Source organism: Haliotis asinina, chromosome 3 (genome assembly GCF_037392515.1).
Source record: "Haliotis asinina isolate JCU_RB_2024 chromosome 3, JCU_Hal_asi_v2, whole genome shotgun sequence".
NCBI classification, from domain to species: Eukaryota; Metazoa; Mollusca; class Gastropoda; order Lepetellida; family Haliotidae; genus Haliotis; species Haliotis asinina.
Genome location: NC_090282.1, coordinates 44,592,476 through 44,614,399, shown reverse-complemented (window position 1 = coordinate 44,614,399; position 21,924 = coordinate 44,592,476). Strand labels below are relative to the sequence as shown.

The 21,924-nt window shown below is 37.8% G+C and overlaps 2 protein-coding genes across 3 annotated transcripts in view; both read left to right on the top strand.

The window, feature by feature from the left end:
- The window catches only part of LOC137278103 (organic cation transporter protein-like), a 512,032-nt gene that overhangs the window by 298,126 nt on the left and 191,982 nt on the right, over nt 1–21,924 (top strand). The window lies entirely within an intron of this gene.
- Nucleotides 1,592–21,388, top strand: LOC137278090 (uncharacterized). 2 transcript variants are annotated; one of them, XM_067810191.1, is made up of 8 exons: nt 1,592–1,699; nt 4,512–4,593; nt 14,280–14,315; nt 15,703–15,808; nt 18,745–19,678; nt 20,184–20,322; nt 20,550–20,606; nt 20,900–21,388. In XM_067810191.1, exons 2-8 carry the CDS (start codon nt 4,566–4,568, stop codon nt 21,025–21,027), a joined length of 1,428 nt encoding a protein of 475 aa, XP_067666292.1. In that variant the 5' UTR covers nt 1,592–1,699; nt 4,512–4,565; the 3' UTR covers nt 21,028–21,388. The 2 variants fall into 2 exon arrangements, with proteins under 2 accessions (XP_067666292.1, XP_067666293.1); XM_067810192.1 differs by lacking the exon at nt 1,592–1,699 and adding an exon at nt 2,042–2,103 and having other exon boundaries at nt 20,900–21,100.

Genomic DNA, 21,924 nt, shown 5'->3' with positions numbered 1-21,924 from the left:
TAACGGGAACGGGTGGTCAGGCTCGCTGACTTGGTAGACATATGCCATCGTTTCCTAATTGTGGAGATCGATACGCATGCTGTTGGTCACTGGAATATCTGGTCCAAACTCGATTATTTTACGACCACCATCATATAGGCGGAATACTGCTGCGTGCGACGTAAAATGAAACTCACTCACTCATTGCTGATAACGATGGAAAGCAACATTCAGTGAATAGTGTGAGTGTGTAGGGGGGAGGGGGGCTGTATTGTATGTTAACGTTATATCTGATCGTTTACAGAAAATCACACATGGAATCTACAATATCATATACAAATTAATAATTCTTTTTGATCACGTCCTTTTACACAGTTCGCTTGCAATTGGGTTGTACTTGATTGGCCATATTATGGAATGACGAGTAACATGAACAAACATTATCATCGTAACCATCGAGAAAAATATGCAGAAACCAGTATCTCGAAAATAACATTATTGCCAACCTTAATCGAGTGTACTGAACCAGTAATAACGACTAAGATTTGACACGTTTGGTCTACTAGATGTTCTTCCCAGAGGCTGAAATCGAAAACAACTCGTTCTCTTTATAGATGGAAAAATTTCCGAACGCCTATGGCAAATTTATTTGGGAGAGGTATCGACTCATAACTGTACTACACTCAATCCGAAATCTAAACAAATCACAAGGCTGTGAGCATTCAAGACGGTGTCAGTGCGATACTGGTTGTGTTCGAAGGACAAATAATTGAGGTTTTACGTTTGTTCATGAACTGTGTTTCAGTGATGTGGAAACAACAGATGCATTGGTTCCGTGACTCCCGATGATGCAGGAAGTGAACTGAGTGAATAACACATTACGAAAATGTAGTTTTCGATTTTGACGTGGGAAAAAAGATTGTTTGAGAATTATTGTTAGAGAAATTAAAGCATGGTTACAACAGCGTCTTACAACTCACTCAGTTAAATATAGGCAACATATGTACATGTAATTCAAAAGTCTTGTTTATAGCGCCCGACAGTCCATATTATAACTTGATTTATTTTGTATCGTATTTTGATACCCCACAAACATTTTAAGTAATATTGGTGGTTGTAACTTCTCCATGTAAGAGTATTTCATAGCAAGGTAAATATGCAATTTCGATTTTGCATTTTGGGGATATTGTTGTCTGAAATGAAGTTGGTAGTTACAAACTTCAAATTTCTACCATTAAATTGCATCGGTGGACAGATATATTAATGTTAGCTGTCAATCGAATATTGATTTTTCTTCCTATTCTCATTACTGGAGTACGTATTCTCATTAAGAAGTAAATGAGACTCTCAACAACATTCCAACAGTTTCACGGAGGGGGACAAACATAGAGGTTTCGTGGACTGTGCCCATGGTGAATTTCGAACCCTCGGAGTCACTGTCACCGCTTCAACTACAGCCCGGTCAGCCTTATCGAGATCCGTTTGTTACACGTTTACACAAACAAACTGAAAATGTACCGTCAAAACGCAATAAAAGCAGGTGCCTAAGATGCCACAAAAGTTCTTGTGATTGGCTAGTTTTCTCCATAAGCAACCAATCAAAGGCAGCTACACAGTGGTGACGATGTGACAACTATGATAGGGATACACTGTACTGTTGGTGACATAAATTTATGATAGATGAAAGTTTGTTTCTATTTACAATGGACATGGGAATATTGTAAGTATAATGGACAATACTTTAATTCGTTGTTTACCAAAAGGTGGTCAGTTTTTGTCTCAGTTTCTCTTGGAAATGTGTGGAGACAGGAAGGCCTTTCGAGCCTAAGCTTCGAAGCGGAAGACTTTTTCTTTGGATGATGGCACACAGTTGTACCTGTATATTCGCAGTATGTCGCTTGCTTGCTATGACCCCGCCGTGTTCTCTTGCCGAGCAAGCCAGGTAGAAACAACAGTGTCACAGTGGGCCTGAAACAACAGGCCAAGTGACGTAACCGTTACTCAGCTGATCTGCAAACACTTGACTCACTAAATCGATTTGAAGGTATATTTCAGCTTTGTTTGTAAACAACACTGTCTGTTTATGGTTGGATCATACTTCACAATATGCAGTTTATGATTAAGGTAGGAATGTGTATTATTTATTTCTTAGATAAAATGGCTAAAACGTTCAAAACTTATTCCCGGACGATGTGTTATTGAGGACAAGTTTGCAAATATTATCTTTCATTAATACAACAGTTTGCGTAATTTGTTATTGACATTGTGAAGTCAATTGTACTGTTTGTATGTATGGTTCATATATGTCAGTATTTGATCTAACAGTATGTGCAACATATTAAACAAACCTTCCAAACTGAAGGTTGCACAGCCGATTCTGTTAAAGTTGTAGGTCATTTTGATTTAAGCATGTTATGTCAACATTTTTTTAAATATAGCATGGTTCATGATCATGTAAAGGGGACCTATCAATTAGGCTTTGCAGTCGCATATGAAAGGAAACCAGAGTTACCAAAAGAAATAAACATTAAGTAAACATCCTTAGATGGGAACAATGACATTGTTAAATTCATTATGAATGAATTTTAATTGTAAAATAGACATTCTAGCTAACATTTCAAACAAAGGTAGCTGTGTCTTTGAAAGGTTGCTCTGTGTTAAGGAATATGTACATTTGATATGAAAATATTGTCTAATTTGTCAGTCTTGTAGTGTCTTCAGAGTATTTGTGTAAACATGAGGGTTTTACCTTCACCAACAAAACTAGGGATCAAGAGGACCCCTTATTACTAATATTAAGGGTAATGTTATGGTCTAGTGTAATTTACTTGAACCATATATTTTTTGTGTTTGAATGTCAAGAATTTGGTATACTGAATATTATCATGTGGTCCTCAGGAATCAATGTATGTATTTTCCTGTGTGACCATTCTGTATAATTGCATGTAAAGGCTATACATTTCTTTAGTGAATTAATTGCTGTAAACGAGTTTATTAAAGTGTAATAAGATGAGTATATAGATGACAACTTCTTTTTATTGCCTTTTATTCACCAACTTCTAAATGCCTCTCAAGAATCTCAAGAATCTAATGATGTGTAGCCATTTACATAATTGATCATTCAGTCTATGTTACAGGGTACTTGTTACAAAGTTTATAGTGACCCCATTCATGAAAAATGTGGAGAGAAACCATTATTCTAACAGTGGTGAAGGATAAGCCATGTTTGATGTATTGCAGCAATGAACTATTGGTAGTTGTTGGTGACTTGTGAGTTTGTGGCAGACAGTAGGGAGTATACTGTCATGTATTATTCTAGTACATGTACATCAAAGAACATCTATATGCTTCACTGCCTGAGTGGATTGTAGGAGAGGCAGTTAACAGGTTGTGTATAGAGAACACAGTTGATCCAGACTGACTATGTCTATCACGTCTGGTTACCCTCTATAGTTCAGGGTTTCAGTTTGTTATCTCAGATAATGAATGTCTATTTTACTGAATGTTTTTAGGAAAAGGAAGGATTTTTGATGTCTTATTGGATATGTCAGTTTTGTTATTGTGAATAACATCAGGTCAAGCATACACTCCAAAACATCATGCTATTCACAATGAAGTTAACATCCTTTAACTTTGGAGAGTGTATGACATGGTATACGAGTATGAATATTGAAACCTGTTATGTATATGGATAGAAATAACAGTCACTGTCGATAACTGTGGAATATTTTGAGGACAAAACTTTGCACTCTTTGTCATGCTTTAGCAAAACAGTACTAGGTTACCTCCCACCCATCCATTCCCTGTACATCCCGAAGTGAGATACTGAACTCTCATCATGATAGGACATCATGTCATGCAAAACATTCGTTTTTTTAAACTGATAATTTCCTCCAATAAATCAACAGATAGAACAAGTAAAATATTGTCATTATATTTTTTAATTTGGAAACCATTACATCACATAAAAAGGTCAGACTTTCGAATATTCAAGCAGAGGTTTATTTGTGAAATATTACGGATTGAAGTTGTGTTATGTTGTGAACCTTTGTACTAATCCCCTAGAATAGTCTACTCTATGATATTTAACATGTGCAAGTCATTGCTAACAACCTGTTTAGATCCGGGATAGAATTGTTCATCAGCAACCATGCTTGTGGAAGGAGTTGACCAAATTTGGAATCAGGTGATCAGACTCGCTGACTTGTTGACACCATGTCATTGTATCCCAAATGTGTAGGTCGATGCTCATGCTGATGATCACTGGATTGTCTGGTCCAGACTTGATTATTTACAGACCACTGCAATATAGCTGAAATATTGCTGAGTGTCACATTGAACAACAGTCATTCAATCAAAGGAACAATGATTGTCTTGTCCAGACTCAATTATTTACAGACTGACTCCATATGGCTAGAAAATATTGCTGAGTGCTGCATACAACTAAACTCACTCTCTCAGTCAATCAGTGGTGCTAACATGGCCACAAAGTATTCATTCTATCCATTTTAATACAGGTATTGTTGTTCCAGGTAACGTTCACCACTACATCAGGTCGAGGTAACTAAGGAGTTCATGTCGTTGCCATGGAACCTGACGAGGTCACTGTAGTTGGTAAGTATATCTTTACATATATTAATGTCCTATCATAATAATGGCTAGGACAGTGAAGTAGCATGTATGAGATGCATAATAAGCTGTAAGGTCAATCCACTGTTTGAATGAGGGGACGGGAGACTTCAAAGCATTCAGACAATGCAGAATGTATTCTTTCTGCTGCAAAACATTTTTAGCATTGTTCGTAAGTGTCCTTCACCCCGACCTATTTGATGTGATACACCCACTTATACAATGTTAGGAACAGCTGATATGACCTTAACCTTTCACATGAAAGCTATCTGTGGATCAGGATATATCCTTGCTATTGTTGAAAGGCTTTTGTTGAAAGAATTTTACAAGTAAAACCAACAACGAAATCATTAATGTGTCAAAAGTTTAAGTAATTGTTGATGTATGAAAAAAAGGCATAAGTAGTTTGTGCATTAAATTTACAAACTGAAGGGCTGAACTGTAGTTAAACCCAGACTAAGTCTTGCTACAAGGATAAACTTTTGGGGTAAACATAGTGATATTTGACTAAAGGTTAAGAGTTCATTATGGGTCAGTGTCATTGCAAAGGTAGTGATTTTGGTTTTTAACAGGCTCTCAGTCTAAACACTGAATGGGTTTGAGTGGATTACAGACTGTCCTGGCTGATTCTAAAGTAAACATTCAGTGATAATTACCAAACCTATCGGACATGACAAGACACAAATGGTGAAGTTATACCAACTGTAATCACCAGTGGACCCTTGTTTGTCCGGAAACCCCTTAATCCAGATAGTAGCTCTTTACATTTGAAGGAACAAACCTGTTGATAATAGATAGGTCTGGTTATTAGTTGTTGAGTGGAATGTGAGTGAAAATGTAGTGGGACTATTTGTTTTCTCCTTATATACAATTGATTTTCATCAGCCAGTTGTTTGATACAAAGTGCAGACTAGTTCGATGTGACCATTAGTGTGTGCCCCTGCTCACTGTAGCTCTATTCACTGTGGTATTGTGACTTGCAAAACTATTGCTGAATAGCCGGTATTTTTCGAGTGGTCACAGGTGTACAGTTCAATTATTTGTGATTTCTGTATGAACTTGGTTAGAGGCAGTGTGTTGAATGTTCAGAATGGGCATAAGTTGCATATGAAATCTAGTATATCAAATTAAAATAATTTAGTAGAATTAAACCTTCTAATCAGAGACACTGATAACATGGTCAACATATAAACTTGTTTCATGTCTTGTGAAAAGGTGAAATATTTCCTAATTATTTATTTCCAGACAGTTGACAGTTATAGGTATCATTATCTGATTCGATATCCCACAAGGGATGAATCGGTAGCCCAGTGGTTAAAGTGTTCGCTCATTCTGCCAAAGGTCCGGGTCCGATTCTTCACATGGGTACATTGTGTGAAGACCATTTCTGGTGTCCATGGTGTTGCTGGAATACTGCTAAAAGCGGAGTAAAACTAAACTCTAAAACTGTATTGCTTAAATAAAGACTTGCAAAGTCTTCAAGGTAACCATGAACTCTCACTTACTCCTACAAAACATGGAAAAATTCATGCAAAAATATACCATATTGATTGTCACAAAATGTATCCAAATAGGAAGTAATGATAGCAAAATGTATTGATACATGAGGTGGGCATATTTGACATTCCTTGTGGATTCATTCTTCAGTACTGTTCATGACAGTTAATTGCTCTGTTTTGATGTTATGAGTAGGGTTTTCAAACCTGTGTATTGATGTCTTTCTAGTGATGCATTTCTGAACTCTTGCCATGGATTCTTCTAGTGGCCATGTGTGTTGCAAGTACCATTTGTTCATTTGCTAATTAATGTCTCAGGACATTATCTGGAAATATTCTCGCGAAGAGAAAGTGAAACACTCACTTGATTAATGTCATTGTCTGTGAGAAGCAGAATTAGCTTAGGAGGTACTGGAATTTGTTCAGCAACTGTCACTGTTGCATTCAATCAGCTTGGTCCAGCAGTACTGGCTAAAATTACCTAGCTTATTAATCAAAGACAGATGCTGATGATGAGACCAGAGTGATAGTTATTGTCTTCCCTTCAAGAAACAGTTTGATGAATTACCTATCTAGAGTTAAGTTCAGAATTCTGATTGTGCATCACTCAGCCTGTGTATCACTCAGGTATATGATGGCCTCACTGACAAGTGATACACTTTTGTTACTTTATCCTTTACTTGAAGCCTATGTCCACCAATTTGTTGTAGTTCAAATCTAGTAAGTTTGATTAAAGTCAGTACATACCTGCCCTATAAGTAACATCCACCTCATGAAGATCCAGGTTAGGACTGGTCTTTACAAACCCATGCTTGTTGTAAGAGGTGACTAGCAAGATCGGGTAGTCAGGCTTACTGACTTGGTTGACATGTCATTGTATTCCAGTTGTGTAGACTGATGCTCATGATGTTGACCACTGGTATGTCTGGTCAAGACTGTTATTTACAGACTGTCACTGTAAAGCTGGAGTATTGCTGAATGCAGCATGACACAAGCACACCAGGTTACATCCACTTAATTTACAGACTCCAAAAGAGACTCTGGGGATTTTCAAACATAAGTAATTATCTCCGCTGAATCATATGGCCATGTCTGGCAAGTTCCTGGTGTATGTCTTCAGAGAACAAAGTACATTTATTCTGTTATGTTAATCTATTGTTAATACAAAGGACACTGATGATCAATTAGTATATTTCCCAAGTTGACGTCTGATTCCCCACTTGCATTTTGTATTCGTTTTACAGAAAATTACACTCTGATGAACATGGATCCATCAGACAGATACGCTTCCTATTGTATGTTGGATAGTAGGAATGTATACATATTATTTATAATGCCCCATTAACATAGCCTTGTCTTTATGTCATGGTTACTCCAATAAGGTCATACCGTGTGGTCACATTCGTCATTTATTTCTTGTGTTAAGTGTACAGCTCGAGGCTGTGGGCCTTGAGTGCACGTACATGACTGGTGATTTGTGACATGGTTGAACTTCATGTAATTGGGATATTCTGGAAGTATTCAAGATCTCTTAAATTAAGACAAATGATTCAACAATGCAAAGACATATGTTACCTGATACTTGTATAACCTATATGTAGAGAAACATGAAGGTTACCTTTGACTCCTGTATTATATGTATTATTGCCAGTCAGTGAAGCATAGGAGGAATGTTACTACCAGGCAATATAACTGTAACAGGTGACAGATGGTATAAATCTTAAGTCTTGGGGACAGGTGTGAAAACGGTTCGTGAAGTGAAAGAAGTGAATAAGAAACCTTGAGTGCTACAGACTTTTTTCCTTTTTTTTTGTTATTACCAATATTGACCTGTTATATTTAGAGGTCTGAACTCTGGTTTCCTACGGACCTCTTTATAGCATATAACGTATTGCAACATAGGTATGGATTTTTTAAGGCATCACAAACACTCAAACACACATACATTACTGAATACTGTTTGAATTCACATCAGAAACAGTCTGTTGACTGATCCCTTGCGAAAAAAAACTTGAAAATTGTTACTATACTATGTATTTTTCCAAACCGTCCCTATGCCATCTGATCCCACCCCCTACATCACGCCCCATAGCCAAATGGAGACGGACCACAACAGTAACTACAGACCTTTTCATTCCATATCTACAGTTCTCTACATGCACATGAATCCTATTGGATGTTTAGAACAGGAATGTGTTAGATTCTACTAAGAATATTTTATTTAATGTTTTGGAATCAAAGGGAGTCCCCCCTGTTAAATGTGATCTGGCGTTGTACATTATGCTTTCTCATAATTCCCTCCTGTATTTCTGCATATTGTCATAGAAGGTCTATAAAACAAGAAATAATTCAAGAAATAATATCAAGAATGAACTTTTGTAGTCATGTATGATTTTCAGAAATGAGTCGTCATAGGTTCAATGTAAAGTACTCTGAAAGTCATGACATCCTTGAATGACATTTGTGTGCTTTTCAACGAATGATTTGTAACTCCCTGTGTGTTGTTGGTTTACAGCTCAGATTGAATGATTAAGACATTGCATGAACAAAGAATTAAGCACTATTTGCCAACTTTGAGTAAATATTAATATCTCTCTATTCAGTTAATCACCCCATTATCATTTTTTTCAATGTGAAGTGATATATAGCGTTTCAAATATATGCTACTGATCAACTGAATTTCTGTATTGCCAAGTGTTGTTACAGATGTGATGTGATGCGAAAGTAGTTGTTGTGGTGCTGCCATGTCTACTTCCCAAACAAACATTCTTTCATTGACATATCTTGGTCAATAGAGTCTTCCATGGGGAATGTAGACCAGCCGTTAGACATGTTAGAGGGCCTGTAGCAGGAAGACAATTGATAATAAATCCTCACCACATGCACAGTTCTGTTATGTAAGAAACACAGTCTTTGTGAACAGTGAGTGAAAAGTCTGATGTAAGAAACAATACATGACTATCACTTCAGTCAAACATGTGATTGTTTTGAGTGAAAACATTGACCTGAAAACAGGGATGGCCATGTAACAATACAATCTGCCCAAGATCAGCATTCCTGGCAGGTCATTAGTGTGTACAATCAAAACAAATGGTGCTCATTAGCTGTCTGTTGCCAGGAAAGGGCTGGGACAGTGTACAGATAATCTTTGGGCGGGACCTGCTTGTTTGTAGGTGAGGTGAAGTTAGCTCAGCCATGATTAGACACAAATAATCCAACGGAGTTTGGGAGTTTGGCGTACTCTCATGCTCTCATGTGTATCAACTGATTGAGAAACATGGCTGGAGTGACGCAGTGTTTACTTTCTTCATGTGTGCTGTTGTCAGTATATAGTTAATAATGTCACTGTGAATTATAATTATAACTAAGGGATTATTTGTGGAAATAGGAAACAAACGCCATATTGTTTCTTTATGATCGGATTGAAATTAGTCATGTTCTTTCTTGTAAAATCTGTATTATCAATTCTCATAAAAAATAATGTCAGTTATTTTTTGGCACAAAAAGTCTCATTGACAGTACCATTTAGTGCTGCTTCTCAGCAGACATTACAGTCCTCAGGTGAAGTAACTAGCACTTCCCTGTTGGTAATCTGCCTGTGAGGAAGGGTGTGTACATCACAGCGTATACACCCATCACATCATAGAAGCTGTATTCATACCTGTATCATGAACAAAGTCACACATTTTCCTGCCTGTATTCACATGTGATGGGAGTTTCTGAAATGGAACATTGTAAATGTTTACCGGATTATGTTGCTGTAGTAGAATCAAGGCACAGATGCAGCATCATGTCAGTCAGATTCCTGTATAGTAACTGATTGTTATCATCCATTCACTAACTGGTTATTGTAAATATTTGTCAAGAAGAAGACTCAAAATAAGAAAACGTACATTAAAACAGATTTGATAAATCGATTTTACTATCCTACCTATGAATACATCTACCTACACAGTTTATAACAAAGTGTTATTGTTTGAGGGGTGGTGTTTGAATCGTATTCATGATTCTGTATGATGTAGGTTAGAGAAACATATCTATCACCTTAGTAGACCAGTCTTCATGGAGGCTTGAGTGTATCAGTGTGGCGTGATGTTTGGTGTACAGTAATCTGAACCCACTAATCCCACCCAGATGGAGAAGCTCTTGTACTGTTATCTATTGCAGCTGAAGTATGTCAGGTAGACTAAGCAGTAGGCTGTCATAGCTCTGCTGATATCCCTACTCATTTACATGTATGAAACAGTCATGGGTAGAGGGGAAATTGAACTTATTAATAGTTCTTTTGAACACTTGAGACACGAGGGTTATTAAAATTCTTTTTGCCCATTTGAGAAAAGGATTATCTTCAATGCCAAACTATGTGTAATTGCCAAGTAAATTCGAGAAATTGTATAGCTACAAAACTTTGAAGTTTTCTTATGATCAGTGTAGTTGAGTGTTTTGTTTTAAGAGTTCATTGGTAGTGGCATCAGTTATATACAAGTAACCGCCTCAAAGATATGATGTTTGTCACACAACTGTACTGATCTAATTGGGTACATTTTCAACCTTAGCCTCAATGCATACACAACTGCATTAGTGTTTAATATCAGGCTGTAAGCAGGACTGGGTGAATCCCTGACAGGTTTTGAAAGTGAACATGCTGGCTCGTCTGCAAGGCGGTGTTACCTATGAAACAAGCCAAGCAAGTGCTTCACTATTCTTTAGGTTAGTAGGCCATGGTCAGACTACTATCTTCAACAAACATTACTCATCTGCACAATCATTTGATTGTGAATCGGATGCCTCATTTGGACACATCTCATGCAGCGAAACGTTACATGCACAAAATGAAAAGGGTCTAATTAGCTGCATTTTCTGCTTGTGAGTGAATCTTTCTTTAAACACCAGTTGAGTGTACAGTCCCCGCATATTACATGTTGGAGACGTGGAAAGATTGAGAAACATTGTGCTGTATGTGGTATAGAATACTGTTGGTCAGAATTGTAGACACTGGATTGGTTTGTAGTTTTCCATTCAATCACAACGCAGAGGAAATGTCAGTATTAAGTTTGTGATTGATGTGTCATGTGGAGAAAGGGCTTTCTATAGAGCTTATGTAGAAGGTATTATTCTGAATCTGAAGACCACTGTCTGGGACTCAGTGGGGAACCATTCATACCATCAGTTTTATTAAGCGTTTGGGGGCGCTAGAGGCATCAGTAGATTCTTGTCATGGGTTTGAACTGCCGATTCAGCAGGCGTTTTGCTAGAGTGAGATAGTTTAGTTTTGTGTCACACTCAGCAATATTCCAAATACATGATAGTGGTTTGTAATTAATTGAGTCAAGACCAGACAGTCTTGTGATCAACAGCATGAGCATCAATCAACACAGTTGGAATACAATGACATGTGTCCACTTAATGAGCAAGACTACCCAATCCTCTTAGTCGCATCTTATGACAAGCATGGAAATGAAAATAGATAAAACACACATGTAACATTTGTAAATATGTAATGCAGGATTTAATATTTATTTTATTTTGTTGCATAGTAACGCTGGTCTCACCATCTGATGATGAGACTGTTTACAACTTTAATAGCAAAACAAACTGGTAGTGCTTATGAAATTTAAATGTAATAAATAACACAAAAAAGCAACTGTAGAAATATTGTTCATCCCAAAAAGTGTTTCCAAATCATTTGTTTGGGTATGAGTGAACACAATTCCTTCTTGTTTGGTCTCTGTATGCTTATTTCAATTAACTGTGTCTCCACTATTCCACAGTAGTGGCTATATTAACTACTGGAATTCTCATTTCCTACTCTGATGCTAAAATAATCATTGCCTGTGATAATGTGTATTTGAAACTATCCTTGACATTTGTAAATGGCATGGTGTTGTTCTCAGGTGACGAGTATTTCTGTCTTTGTGAATTTAATGTCTCTTTATTTAAATGTTAGAAGTGTTGCAAACTGAAGAAGCTAATATGCATCAGTTGAGGAATAAGTAAACAGAACTAAATACAACATAAAAGTGTCAGAAACAGAAGGCGTTTATCACAGTATATGTGTAACAGAGGTCATCCACAGCCAGAATGGGCCCCACCTGATGATGTGTCTGTCCTAAGGCTAAGTTAACCATTGCTCTTAAGGGATGGGTCATCAGTCACTGGGGTCAGGGGTCAGAGGTGACTTGGGTGAGGTGTGTGTCAGATGTAGGTACAGACTGGCCTGTGACAGTCTGTGACAGATGCACTGCTTACTGGGATATCTGACACACAAATGGGTTGTTTTATGGCAGGCCCTCGATAACTGGGTTGCCTCAATAAGTCAAACTTAATTGTGTTGTAGTAATACACTTGTCAACACTTGTTTTGAACTTACCTTTGACATTGATATATTTGACATAGAAAGTCTGCATGTCCCAGTTTGGTAGTGGTTCTTGGCATCCATGTAGGACTATAGGTCATTGTTTATTGCTGCACTGTATTTCAGCTGTGGTAGTCTGTAAATAATCACATCAGGACCAGACAATCCAGTGATCAACATCATGAGCATCAATAGAAGTATATGGATATGGTTGTGGAAGCAATGTGTTGTTTAAACTCTTTCATGTTTTAGTTCAATTTTCTAAATGTTACATTAGTACCAAATGACCAAATATGGTCTATTTACATGTGCCTATTTACAAGAAAACTTTATTTGATCAGCTTTCATGGATTAATGTTTTTCGTATATATCTAATATGTATGCTTTATTTTATTTAGTCTGCAACAAGTGTGTTGTTTTCAAACCATTTCAATGTGATGTTTCATGTAGAACCTAAATTATAATGTTTTGGGAAATTAACCAAAAATGATGAATATAAGAAATAACCAAGTCACTAAATCCACGTTAATGGAAGATGTCAATTCAGATTTTTCCCAAAGTCTTCACAAGGGTGAAATATGAAGTATATTTATAGCATCTAGAATCCAGGTTTAAATTTCTTCCCACAAGGAAACTGTCAGTGATTCATGTGGAACACTTTATGAAGAAATTTGAAACTTGGAATGAGTCATGTGAGAGATTTGCTTTGTCAGGTGAATACTAGGCTCTGATAACAACCTGTCAACAGGTTCCCATGATGTCTAAGAGCGTGTGCAAGTGGCCTCATTTCACTGCAGCAGCGGACTCTTTTTCTTTACGATGTTTGTCATGTTCAAGAGACAAGCCAACAACTGATTTTCCCAGCTAAATTCTGTTTCCTGAAGAAATTTGGAACCTGTGGCATAGGCATTATCATAATGCTTAGTCTCTGAATATGTTTTGATAGTAACAAAGCCATTTGAATTGAAAGGGAGCCTTGGGAAGACCAGAGATTCAGAGGAAATCTAGGCTTGCTTTATTTAGGGCTTTAATATTGTAGTAAGGGGTTGGCAGTAGGGAAAATAATGTGGTTCAGGGACTGAGAGACAGACTATGACTAACACTGAGGGGTACAATACAATGGTTTTTACGTGAATCAAAATATGGCTTTTTAAACTAGTAGCAATTATGTAGTGCTGTTGAAATAAATATTGAAATGAATGGTAGTAATATCCTCTTGGGTTCAAAACAGTATGGAAATAATTAATGCCATTTGAGGCATATAAGCTGGATACAATCAAATCTATCCATGTCCAACATTTGAAAACTCATCTGATGTTGCAGTAAAATATAATGCATGCATGCATACATACATCCCTAGTTTTCAGAGTGCAACAGTGTGATTAAGTGTATTATAACATGATGTACACCAAGATTAACCTTTTACACAATGTTACAGTGTGATTCAGGGTGTGTGATATGTAGTTATATGTCTCCTTGCCTGTTACTGGACACCAAGGGGACAAAAAAACGGGCTGGTATGGATAAAACCTAAAAGTTAATGGCCTGCACAGTAAAACTGGTAGTAGTTCACACAAATACAAACACCCACATGCATACAAGTATGTCCTAGAAGGTCAATAATCTGGAATGTGATGATAATCCCAATTTCACCTCTTCTGCGCTATGAGTATTATAAACACAATATATTTGAGTGTGTTACAGTATCATACAGTGTGTTACAGTATGATACTGTGTGTTAAGTCATTGTGTTGTGATAAAGTAACATACAATATGCTGATCATTATATATATGTCAGTGTTCTATTTTCTTCATTTCAGTCCATGGGGCTCGAGGTTTACAAGGGAAAAAGCCAGGTAAGATATTGAATTCTAAAATCCAGTGATGACACCAGCATGTTAGTTTGTCTGCCTCAGGTATGATGAGGATCATAGCACTGTCTGCAGCTGTACAAGTCACACTAATAGTATAGCTGTGGATTGCTGCTGAGTCAAACTCCATTGTATCTCATACTAACAGCATCTGTTGTTTGACATCTAGTCCAGGGTGTCACTAAAATTCTTAATATCACTCAGCTGTGAGATTGTGTAGGAGTACTATGTGGACATAAAGAACTGTCACTAGGGTGTGAGTGAGTGAGTTTAGTTTATGCTGCACTCAGCAGTATTCCACTTCAAGCTATATGGCAGAAGTGTGTGTGTGTGTGTGTGCGCCATGACTAGACTTTGTAGTAGCAAGTCAGTCGGATCTGTCATGACTGTCAGGAGATGTCAGTATTGATCTTAAACATTCCCTGTGAAACAGTTTGCTGTAGCTGACAAGTTTACTAGGTCAGCTGGTAAATACAAGGTGTTGTACTCTTGTATGATGATAACAGATACAACAGACATAGTTGCCCACTGACCACAACGCATACCAGTAGCCATATCCGGAAAGCTATACTAACATTGATATGAAATAGAGCATGGTTCACAAACTTGTTACAAACAGGCAGAACATTTGTAAGTGTAGTCTGATATAGGAGTCATGGATAGGTGATCAGGTGGGATAAACTGTGTTAAAACTGTATATATAGACGCTTCCTTGCTGGAAAATTCCCAGCTTGTTAAATCCTATCTCAGAGTAGGCTATTTCTCCACACCCTCATTTATATTTTGTTTGAACTAAAGGAAGGTTGGTGGGTATCCTCCCCACCCTGCCCATTTTAGGTTTGGGGTCCTAAAACTGACTTAAGAAACAGTAGGGCTGTCTTGGGGAAAATCTTTTCACTTTAACAGTGGGAACAGTTGGGGAAAGTGGAATGTTCTTTGAAGTGGTGACATCATGAACTTTGACTTGTTTGTTTTGTTGTCACCCATCAGTTCTTCCTGCTCCACCTAGCTGACAACAGCCTTATCTTCTACATGTAATAGAGTGCTGGATTTAGGCTGTGCTACTAGCTCAATTCTGGCCCTAACTGATGTCAGTTTGTAAACTCTAGTTAATGAAGATCGATGAAGATTTGGACTGGTTTTCAACAACCCATTCTTTTCATAAGAGGTGACAAATAGGATAGAGTTGTCAGGCTTATTGACTCGACTGACACATTTCATTGTATCCCAGTTGTATAGGTCGATGCTCATTATGTTGACCACTGGATTGTCTGGTCCAGACTTGATTATTGACTGCTGCCATGTAGCTGGAATATTGCCTTGATATAACTGATAGTGGCTGCTCATTTTCACTTTTTCTCTATTTTTGTAGGGAGGTGTAAATTCTCTGTGATATTTGGTGTTGGTTCCAAGAAATATCGTACCAGCGTTGTGAAAGACCCTCCAGGAAATCCTGACTGGAATGAGGAATCAACAGTGTGAGTTGAACATTCATGAGCTCACTGCAAAATAACTGTCACAAGCTAATATATTGCGGACACAGTGACAATGTTGAAGTGTGCTCTCATGATTATTCTTTTATTGATTTTAACTAACAGTACTGATTAAATTCCAGAAGGCTTCTCTGAAGTAGTGGATTTTTGTAAAGGGTTGCACTTTCATCAGTACCCCCATTTTTATACTGTTAGAAAAGTTTTTATATGCTAGGTTTTAAAGAAATCAGCATTTTTTTCCAGTATGCATTCCATGAATAAAGAAAGAAGATATAAATTGATTGATGACTAAAATGGAACTGACAGCTTGTTGAAGATATAGCACTGTTTTAGAGTGGTTTCTGATTGCTGGTGTTCTGGTGAATTACATCAACTTTTGTCAGTAATATGTCCCCAAAGATAAAATAGTCCTGCCTGACTTGTGAAGGCCCATTGTTTTGAGTAACCAGATAAGATAGGTTCTTGACACCAGTCAGTTGCACATCTTTGTATCTTATTTCGTGATGAGTAAACAAATGTTCAGTTTGAGTCAGCTTTTGTTCATGCCATTGCTATCATTCATTCAGTAGGATAATTTGAAGGTTTGTCCTTAGAGAAGGAATAAACTCAATTTTTTGGTACTCATTTTACCACTTCATATGAAAGACTTCCGGTTAGTCATAAATGGAACACCTTTTTTTTTTAAAAAAAACTTGTTAATTAATACCAAGCACTTAAAAGCTGCTAAAAAGCCGTCTGCTTCTCTCTCGCCCGCAAACGAAACCACAGACAGGTTACGAAACTCTGTCGCCAGAGCCCTGCAGTGACGTCATAGAAAGAACGATTATCCGTTAGTTGTGTTGGAACTTGTCAGACTTGTGTGAAAATGTGTTGGAAGCTCATCATTTTGCTGATTTCTCGACGTCACCAAAGACATGCCGAATTGTTTTGTTACCGTCAATTGCTCGTTTGGGTCAGGTGATGGTGTCACTATGCACAGATTTCCACCGGACCCCATAATTTGTGCTTAGATTGGTTGTTTGTGTGTGCGAAGCAAGTGTTATGGAAGCCTGTGGTATATACTAAATCGGATGGTTCGCTTACCACGCTTTCAGGATAGAAAATGGAGTTCAAGTTTCATCAAGTTTATAAAGTCAAGACTGCTTACTACACATTGCTGACCAAAAGGATTTTGCATGAATATAACACTTTCTTCCTCTGAAAGCGAGGTTGTGGTCAAAGTGACAATATTATCGTAAGTAGTATTATATCGACCCCCGCCTCGCTTCCAAGAGTGAAATTGTTATGTTATAAGCAATGTCATGTAAAATCCTAATGTCCATCAATAAAATACATATTTTACTACCAGTGAAAGGTAATTTTTATATTGTAAGTCGGTGAAAACAAACTTAAATAGCATTCATCTTGAGACAGGGTGTCGTCATTTTTTTAAATCGTGAAGTCACAGGCTAAAGTCCATTTGAATTAATGAGATTATGGTTTGTTTTCATCAAGTTAGAAAATCAAAACAACTTTCCACTAGTAGTTAAATATGTATTTGAATCATGACCAAAAGGAGTTTGCATGACACAACCTGTAACATAACATGAGCGAGGTTGGGGTTGAAGTGAAAATACTGTGCTATAAATTTCTTCACTTGCTAAATTTACTTGGTTTGTAAATGTTGACTCACCAGTATGTAGACACTTGGCAATGTACGTCTTTATATTTGGTCTCATAATCTTAATTACTTTATAATCATACTTGTATGCATTTTGAAACTTAATAAAAAGAGGCGATCTGTGAATGTATAACAGGAATGTATAACAGGAATGTATAACAGGAATGTATAACAGGAATCATAATTAGCACACACTCCCTAGTGTATGTCATCTGTATCATTACACTTCACGACGAAAACAATGATTCTGTTGAAAGCTACAACAACATAATAAAAACAAAATGCAAATATTAAAATTAAAGGAATTAAAGTTATAGGCGCAATGTCAGGTTATTACCTTGTTCGAGGAATGTATCCATCAATATCCACAAAAATGAGTGATATATAATTCATCTGCAGATTTCCCAAGTGATGTATTGTTTCAAGTTTTTCACATTGCTGTATAGTCTCATTGGTCACCCAAGATAGCACACCTGGCAAGTAATAGCATAATGTGCATCATTCTTGTAAAAAAGTGATTTAGTCAGTCAATAATGAGCAATCAATCAATGTATTGGCGGTTAATCTTTTGAAAGAAGGGTGTTGTTTTTACATAGACACAGACACGACACAGTGTATTCAGTATAGATTAGTAAATGTACATACATAAACACTACCTTTTGACAAATCCCCATTTAAATCTGCATAAAAGTAATCAACCAGCATGTTATAGGTTAATCCTTTGATCGATCCAGACACAAGAAATGCCAAATGGGGACCTGCATCACTGACTCACTTTCCCACACTATAATGTAAACATGCAAGACCTGTATCACTGATTCACTTTCCCCCTACTATAAGGTAAACGTAAAACCTGTATCACTGACTGACTTCCCCCCCCTACCATAAGGTAAACATGTAAGACCTGTATCACTGACTCACTTTACCCCTACTAGAAGGTAAACATGTAAGACCGGTATCACTGATTCACTTTCCCCCTACCATAAGGTGAACATGTAAGACCTGTATCACTGACTGACTTTTCCCCTACCATAAGGTAAACATGTAAGACCTGTATCACTGACTCACTTTACCCCTACTAGAAGGTAACAACATACTGTGACTTAAGGCAAATACTGAACAAAGTGGCTTAAAACTAAACTCATTCAGGGTTATTCATTCTCACCTTTCGAGGCTACTTGGAATCTGGGTAACAACAAAGATGCTGGTTTTAAATCAGGTTGGTATAGTTCATGTCTTCATGCCTCTTCTTTCTCCACAGAAATGTTGGTTACACTGGCGACCATGTGTTCTTCACAGTCACAGAGAAGGAGGACATCTTGGGCCAAATACTTGTGCCCCTGTCAGGACTGACAACAACCCAGGGCCAGGTGAAGCGTGTGTTTCTTAAGAGCCATAAAAAATGTCTGCATCCCCAAGGGGAACTCATCTACCAGTGCTATGTGTCCAAACAACGCCCAGTCTCCCAAACACCGCTCATTAAGACCAGTACCCCTAACAATAGTAGTGGGGCCACGCTGACTGGGTTCGCTCGTCTGCGCCACAGCCTAGCAGCATCTCCAATACTACCCCCACGAACAAATCGGGAAAAGAGGGAGAGTAAGAGTAGTAGTTCCTTGTCCAACTTCAACAAAAAACTCTCAAAATCAATACACGATATATTCAGTTTCGGCAAGTCATCTGAGGATGATGACACCAACTCGAGAAACCAGTCCAAATTCAGCTGGAAGTTTAAGAGTAATGCAGAACTCGATGCTTCAAGTCAGCCGCCAGTCATCAGTGCAATTACTCCAAACAGTGCCCCAATTGAAGGAGGAACCAAGCTGAGGATTACGGGGCAGCATCTTGGAATCGGCAAGTCAGACTTGATAGAGCTCCAGCTATGTGGATGTGATTTGCTGAACAGTGTTGAATACGAGTCTGAGAATGCTGTAACGTGTGTCACAAAAGCAACTACCCCTGGGAAGGGAGATTTGTGGATTGAGACAGTATCAGGAGGTCAAAGTGTTCTGAAAAATGTGTTTACATTTGTGGATACTTCAGTTAAGGTGGAAGAAGATGACACAGGAGAGACAGGCCTGCCAAATGACAGTGGGACAACATCGCTGAGTCTTGAAGACAGCCATGTGCCCACAGAAGTCAGTATACCAGCTCAGCCAAAGACTAAACCACCAGCACCTCAGCCCAGGAAAGAGGTGAGTGAAAAGTCTCAATTCTTTCATGTCAGTTTATGTCCGCTGTCGGAGTTCGAGTATTGAAGGTAAACATCATTTGTGCAACGTTCAAGAATGACATGTTGATGTTGAGTAATAACCACCTGAAATACTCTGCTGGAACCAAAGAATGGAACAGAAAGACCTATGGTGGATATTCATGTTTGTGGCTGTTCTTAGTGAAATGTCCTACATAAAGAAAACAGGTCAATGCACAATGATAATATTCAGTCATCCTAAAGATACACATGGAATAATGATACACAACACATCTCCTTTCAGAACCAGTCTCTTTTTCCTTTCCTGTGGTATATTTTGATGAGAATTAGTTAAAAAATTATTTTTCCAAAGTAACATTTGTTGATCAATAACAATCGATCAATATTTGCCCAAGCATCTTTTTCTCTGGCATGTGCTCGAATATGTCATCGAAAGGGGAAAATGTGATTGTGACTAAATGAAGAATGCTGTTGGCAATCTGTTACAGTCTCCCTACACTTCCAACTCCCTGCCTCGCATCAGGAGCTCAGACAACATGGAGGGAGGGCGCTTCAAGAAGAACTTCATGAAGCATGTGCGTCGCTCCAGCGAGTCCGCTATGTTGAGGGATGTCCCAGAGAGGAGAAGTAAGAGTTCAGATGATTCTATAGTGCTTCTTGCTCTACATCAGCCATACTTTTTAATGCATATGTGATCCTGGGTGCAACTGTTTAATACTTCTGGTACATTCAACATATTCCCAAGCCTTTCAAACATAGCCCATTAGACTTTATTATGTGTTCTAGTACACTGCCTGTTATTTGTGCTGGCATGAGTGCTTTCTTGTTCAGTAATTAAATCTCTATCCTTTCAGGTATATCGAAAGCAGAACTGAAAGAGCAAGTTGAAAAGTTACAGAAAGAAAATCTGAGTAAGTGTGGATTTGTTCTGCTGTAATGTAATCTCCATGACAACAACGAAAAACAGACATATTAACCAGGAACTATTTATGCTGATGCTGCTGTGATTCATCCAGCAAGGTTTTTCCCCTGAATTCCCTCATCCAGTTTATACATTTCATGTGCTTCAGAATATCTTTTAGCTCTTATGTGTAATTACTACATGAAGACAACACACAGAAGAAAATTATTTCATAGGTAACTAAAAGTGCATGCACATTTGCTTTTGTATCGAATTCCAGAAATATGTTTTGTTTTATTTCAGCTCTGAAAGAAAGCTACACAAAACTTCAACTTGAGAACAAGGACATGCGTGCATACATTGATCGCCTTCTGACCAAGGTGCTGGTACACTGTCCTGAGGCACTGGAGTCAGACCCTCCCACATTTTGATGATGTTACTCCCTCCTCAGACAACAGTTAGTACACGAAGAGGAATTTGAAAAGGGTAGCTGATCTCTTTACTTTGCCAAGGGCTGGCATTACTATTTTGAACTCTAATGCCTAAGCCAATATGTGTGGAAAGAACTTTGAATGAGTTGTCTCAGAACCATGTAAAGAGGATATGGAGCAGATGATGACAGAGCTTATCTGGCTGAAGACCGAGGAGAGCTATTTTAAAGTATTTTTAATCACCAGGCTTAGTCAACTGTAGTCACTGTGGCAACATTGGGCTCTTTGGCATCACCACAGCAAACTGGATTCATTTAATGCAAGTTAACCTGTACATAGTTTTTGGCATTTGATGGAATAACAGTTCTGTTATTTGTTAGTTGAATAGTTTACTAAAACATCATCTACAGAAAAAGCCTAGGATGACAGGGATGAAGATATTAACGTTCAGTCACCCACAGCAACATAGACTGTCATCTACCTTGATGCTTCATGTACAGGTGTGTTGCAGCATAGTAGTATAGGGCCTGTGGAAGTGTAAAATCTGAAAGGTATCCAAATGAAGTGGAGATTGGAATATATCAAAGCATGGAATGTGTACTTGACACAAGCATGTTTAGATAGGATTTAGTATCTGTTTCCATCTAAAAGAAGGAATGTATCAGGATCAGAAGACAGACAGCACATACCAAGACAAAACACACAAGACAAGTCCCTTTGCTCCACTCTCCACATCCTCAGTACTGACAGCAGGTTCAACCTGAAGAAGTATTGGCTTGAGAGGTGAATTGGGTGGATTTGTTAATCACTGATTGACTAACTATTTGCTCAGATTGCACAGGACATTGTTTGGGTGAGGTCTGAACCATTACTCAAGACATATCATATTGTGAATTA

What these genes read in the sequence shown, in the direction of transcription:
- LOC137278090 (XM_067810191.1), top strand. Translation starts at nt 4,566, where the DNA reads ATGGAACCTGACGAGGTCACTGTAGTTG. An exon ending in TGACGAGGTCACTGTAGTTG is followed by an intron (nt 4,594 to 14,279) that starts GTAAGTATATCT and finishes TCTTCATTTCAG; the next exon opens with TCCATGGGGCTCGAGGTTTA. An exon ending in TGGAATGAGGAATCAACAGT is followed by an intron (nt 15,809 to 18,744) that starts GTGAGTTGAACA and finishes CTTTCTCCACAG; the next exon opens with AAATGTTGGTTACACTGGCG.